General features: G+C 34.6%; 1 protein-coding gene across 1 annotated transcript; it reads right to left on the bottom strand.

The window, feature by feature from the left end:
- Positions 1 to 1,359: 1,359 nt before the first annotated feature.
- On the bottom strand, positions 1,360 to 5,608 carry LOC121391980 (serine/threonine-protein kinase Nek1-like). The gene is given in 12 exon segments (XM_041523411.1): positions 1,360 to 1,508; positions 2,025 to 2,263; positions 4,394 to 4,536; positions 4,808 to 4,862; positions 4,922 to 5,000; positions 5,003 to 5,056; positions 5,059 to 5,186; positions 5,188 to 5,215; positions 5,268 to 5,303; positions 5,397 to 5,489; positions 5,492 to 5,563; positions 5,566 to 5,608. Coding segments are annotated over 12 exon segments (1,119 nt in total).
- Between the last annotated feature and the right edge of the window lie 341 nt (positions 5,609 to 5,949).

The following is a 5,949-nucleotide window of genomic DNA, read 5'->3' as shown; positions in this document are numbered from 1 at the left end:
AAATTCCCTAAGAGCTGGAATCCCGTACGGCTGGTTTTAAGTTAGGGCGACGCTCCAGCCAGGATTACCTCGCGAAGACGAGGGTTACCAAGCCAGGTGGCGGTCCCAGCTAGCAATAGCAGGGAATCCTGGAGCCTAAGTGGAAGCCTGAGTGGGTGAGCGAGTAGGAATCGTTTGGGCAACACACAAGGGTTTTTTTTTTAATAAATTTAAATAAATAATTTTTTTATATAATAATTTGGTTTAATTGATTTACATACATAAAATCCTGATATTGAGAATCTCATAAAAAATTAAAGACATGATATTTAAGATACATCAGTATCATGATGATTGAAGTCATAATACCTAACCACTAATATAGATTGTATTTTATTTTTAGGAGCAATTAATATTTACATTATTTATATTTTAAGTGTCAACTAGGTAGCCTGTAAAGAAACACCATACTTTAATGTGAAATTAATAACTTTTTTTTCATGTTACTTTTTATTTATAAAATAAATACATTTACATGTATTTGGTGTTCAAAACATGATGTACATTTACATGTATTTTTTGTTCATTTTTTTGCCAGTCAAGTTAAAAAAAATTGTATGAAAATTTTATTTCTTAACACTATGATATTACAACATCATGTACTACAATAAGAGGGTAATAGGTTAGAAACACATGTACAAGTATTTAAGCAATTGGGTTGCCGTAACAAGTCAAAATAAGTTAAGGTTCTACTTCCAGTGAGGTTGCCGTTGGTAACAGTTGTACATTCCCACCTACTTACAAAATCATTTAATTATATACAACATGTAAATGTACCTTCATTGGACTCATCTCTTTGTGTATTAAATTCTGTATAAACAGAGTCAGCAATGACTAAATGAATAAGGGCGGGAAAATGTTGTGAATGCTCCTCCCCTATTAATGAGGTCAGCTCAACTAATGGAAAGTCATCTTCACTAACTTCATCATCATCACATTGAAATTTCTATGATCAGAAAACAAGGTATATCATCCATCCATTCATTAATCCATCCATCCATCAGTTTATCTATTCATCTATCCATACTTGTATTAGAGTATATGCTTGTGTCAAACTTTCCAACCCAATTGCCTCCTCAAGTGTTTCTCTCATTGTTTCTAATTTACCAAATACTTTAAAATCATCCGATAACTGATAAGTATTAACAGGACTATCATTATCTGAGTCTTGCCAATCCTCTTGAATTAATGAAGTGGAATTCCTATCTTTGTCTCCCTCATCAGAATGAACGATGTCATTAGATTGGATTTTTAGTAGGAGGAGGAGAAGATACTTCTTTGTAAACTTTTTGTAATGTTTGGATCATTTTTTCAAGATCCTCATCCTTCATTATCTTCATTTTCATCTTTGTCTTCGTCACTGACCACACCCACATTATCATTAGTGTCATCTTGTCCATCCTTTTCCAAAGAAAATCTCAGTGGGTGGAGTCGACTCCATCTCCTTATCTGCTGATTCATCTTGGTCACTATAATTTGAGAAAGAACAAGGGGAAGACCCTCGTCATTAAACATTATATTACAAACATACTTTGCAAAAAGGACTCTTAGATCAGGCAATGAGCATGTCCGAAGGATCTACAGACAGACATATTATGTAAATACATGTACATATATACATCTACCTTAACACTTGTATCAAATACTCCAAATTTAATAGAATTAGTCAATGAAGTATTAGTTGTATTGTGACCACAAGAGGTGGTATCATTTAGTGTTATTGTTACTATATCTTCTTTCTCTCTCTCTTCCAGTTCAGCTTCATATTCCAGCAATACATCATCTTCATTAGCAGCTGGTATTAGGGGCTACTATGTTTCTAGGATAGAGAGATGATATTAATTTATATTGTTCCATTCATACATACTAGTGGTATCTCAGGTTCTTCCAGTAAAATGTTGTCATTATTATCTCCTTTATTCTCCTCCAAATCCTCAATGGACAAGGAAGGTTCCTCAACAGAAGTAGACACACCACTTCATTACCAGCATTAACTAGATCTTCCTTTACAATGTTGGTAGTAGGCATATCTTTATTGTTATCTTGTGTAGGCGGTGCCTCCTTTCCTTCAATCCATGCTTCTTTAATTACAGGAACATTACCATCAATGGGACAAGGCTTAATTTCCGATGTCTCTTTCTGTTCTGGCTCCACCCCCTCGTTACTTGATGGTGACTCACTTTTAGCTGGTGCCTCAGATTTTGGTTCTATCTCCACAGGCTTGCTGAACACACCCACTTGATTATTATCTTGGCTGACAACAAAAGTTTCCCCTCCTCCTTTATTTTCTAATTCAGTGTGTGGGTAGTCAACTTTTCCAAATATAACTACAGTCTCTCCTTTTTGTGTTGACTCAGGAGTAGTAATGATATCAGTAGGTACCACATTGGGACGTGGTGCGTTCCCTTCATCCCATACAGCACAGGTAACTCAGGAGGATGCTCAAACACAACCACAGATTGAGTTTCTAATATTATTTAATAGTTATTAATAGTTATTAATAGTTATTATATACTGTTTACCTTCCTTAATTTACTTGTCGCTTCCTGTTTACTAACGATATGGGTGCGTCAGATACCGCCCACTGTTTACGAGGGGTGGTGAGACATGAGTCACTTGAGAAACTCTCTCTCGTTGCTTCAGCTCAACCTGTTCACGAAGTTTTGACTGCCTCTAGTTCAGCTTGTGCCTATATACATATGCAATATAATATATATATATATATATTATATATATTATATTATGTATAAAGCTTACTTTTAATGCAGCTATCTTTTTTCTTCTTGCTTCGGGATTAAAAACTGGTACTGGAGTGGGTGGAGCTTGGTTACCATGGTGAAAAATGGAGACTCGTTGCTGTATTCGTTTACGTTCTTGAAAGTTTTGTCTACGTATAGCTTCAAGACGAGCTAAATACTCTATTAATATTAATATTAATTGAAGTTATTAATTAAGGCTATTAAATATCAGTGGTTACTTACTTGTTCAGCTTTATTGGATGGCTGCCCTTATTATGTTACGAACAACCACACCCTCTTTAGGTTTAGCCACACCCATGATATGACCTTCGGCTTTTACCTTATTGGCAGCTGCTTCCATTCTTAATTGATGAAAATTGGAGACAACTTCTTTGATGAGGTTGAAGTTCATTCTATAAATCTTATTTGTTATATTCATTAAATAATTATTATATTTCTATACCTTTCCTCCTTTTATTAGTGGTTCCTCCTTCTCTTGGGTCTGCTAATGTATTCTGCCAATTAATGGAAGCTCTTTGTTTAGCCTGTTGTATTTGTCTGATCATCTAAAGATAAATGAATAAATGGCCAAACAGACAGACCAACAGATAGACAACAGACAAACAGACAGACAAAACGACAGACAACAGACAGACAACAGATAGACAACAGACAGACAACAGATAGACAACAGACAGACAAACAAACAGACAGATACACAAACAGGCAGACAGACAACAGACAGACAAAACAGATAAAAAGATAGACAAACAGACAGACAGACAAAACAGAGAGACAACAGACAGACAACAGATAGACAACAGACAGACAACAGATAGACAACAGACAGACAAACAAACAGATACAAAAACAGGCCAGACAGACAGACAGACAGACAAAAACAGATAAAAAGATAGACAAACAGACAGACAGACAAACAGACAGACAAACATAAACAAACAGACAACAGACAGACAGACAGACAAAAAGATGGATATATTACTTCTTGTTTCTTCATTTGCTGGTCTAGTTTCATTTGAGCTTCAACTTTTTTCTTTTAATATCTCCTCACGTTGTACTCTAGCTTTCTCTTCTAACTCCTTCTTCTTCTCAGCCAAACCAACAGAATGTAATAGATATACACAAGACAGTAACCATAGCAAACAATATGTACTCACTGGCCTCCTTGGTCCTGCAGGATTGTTGGAGGGACCATTAGTTTAGCTTTGGGTTTTAAACACTCTTCTCTTATCGTTCAGAAACCCCCTCTCACCATATACTCCTACAGGATCATAATGATGACCTTGAATAGCTAGAGAGAGAGAGAGAGAAGATAAAATCATTAAATATTGCTCTACCTAGTTTGAGCGGGGTGGCTCTGTGGGAGTTTGGTCTTGATACAGGCTCCACCTTCTTTTTATGAAGCACAGTATGACTAAACTCTTCAGCTGCAACTCAAACCTAATGGATAAATAATATAAAAATGGATGCATAAAACAAGATTTACAGTTTCAGATAATAATTTTTCTATTCTTTGTTGAATAAATGGAAGTCGTAATATGAGTTAATTGAGGGACGATCAGTGGGGCGGTTCTTTAAAACAAGAATCAACTAACTGACGAAGTTCTCGACTGTAACATGAAGGAAGAGGAGGATAGGAACCTCTAGAATAAAAAAAGACCATTTGTTGACTGTTAATTACTTCTTCATATTTACTAACTATCTTCATTATAAGATTACGTAAATTTCCAGCTTCAAACTATACAATAAAATATAATAATAATACATGTAATAATATATGTAATAGTATTGTAATAATATACATGTAATAATAGTACATGTAATAGGTACATGTAATAGTACATGTAATAATAGTACATGTAATAATAGTACATGTAATAGTACATGTAATGTAATGTAATAATAGTACATGTAATAATAGTACATGTATAATAGTACATGTAATAGTACATGTAATTGAATGTAATTTACAAGTACATGTATTTGGTCATGTATTCTAATCTACTTACTGCATGTTTAAGAGTTGTCAGTTCATATAATACACAGCCAAGTGCCCATATATCACTGTAATTAAATGGGTGTGGTCAAAGAGGGTAGGTCTTCATTATTAATTAATTAATTACCTTTTATTATTATAGGGGTTATTCTCACATATTTCAGGAGATAGATAATATGGAGTACCAATACATGTACGAGCTAATTTACAGTACTGTTTAATACTCTAGCGATACCAAAGTCTCCAAGTTTGACCACACCCTTTTTGTGAGGAAGACATTTTGTGATTTGATGTCTCTATGAAGAATTTTCCGGTCGTGGACATGTTTTAATGCCAGACATAACTGGACAAAAACCAGTTTTAAGATTTTATCTTCAGGAAATAGTTGACCGTTGATTATTAATATGTTTATAGAGGTCACCTTAATAATGAAACACAATATTATAATTAGTTAATTAAAAAGGGGGGCTTACCTCCGTCACAATAGTCCATTACAATGTGTAAAGAACCTTTTTTCTAAAATAATGGACAAATGACACTTAAAATGGAGATGTTATATTATAACAGTGTGTACATCATATAGAAATGGACACACCCCCTACCTTCAAATGAGTCTTGATAAGCAACGATATTAGGATGTTTCATTTGTGACAATACTCTCACTTCCTTCCTGGCCTCATCACGTTCCTTCGATTCATTTTAGCAAAATTAATTTCCTTAATGACATAATGCTTCCCATCTTTTCGACCTTTAACAAGTAGGGCCAGACAAAAGACCCCTCCCCTATTTTACGTACTCTAATATACTGATCCATTTGTTCTGATGGAGATCTTACTGAAGACGTGGTAAGTGGCGGGAATAGTTTGTTTTTGGTCATCAAAGAAAAGGTTAACGCCTCTCAACAATAATACAGGTGGTACCCCACCACGTTTTGTTGCATTAAAAATATTTGCAGAATTAATACTCGTCAGTGAGTAGCTGCAAAGGAAGATTGTCATTTCTCTGTATTTTTGTCGTTTTCTTTACTTTCAAGACGATTTCTCTACCAAAATATTACGAATACAAAAGCATTATATAAACGAGACCTTGAGAGCCTCCTATATCCACTAGAGAGATTTCTATTGAAGTGTCAAAGTATTTAGGATCAGTGTTTAT

Source organism: Gigantopelta aegis, unplaced genomic scaffold (assembly GCF_016097555.1).
Source record: "Gigantopelta aegis isolate Gae_Host unplaced genomic scaffold, Gae_host_genome ctg3212_pilon_pilon, whole genome shotgun sequence".
Lineage (NCBI taxonomy): Eukaryota > Metazoa > Mollusca > Gastropoda > Neomphalida > Peltospiridae > Gigantopelta > Gigantopelta aegis.
Note: the sequence above shows the minus strand (reverse complement) of the source record. Positions and strands in the feature narration are given on the sequence as shown.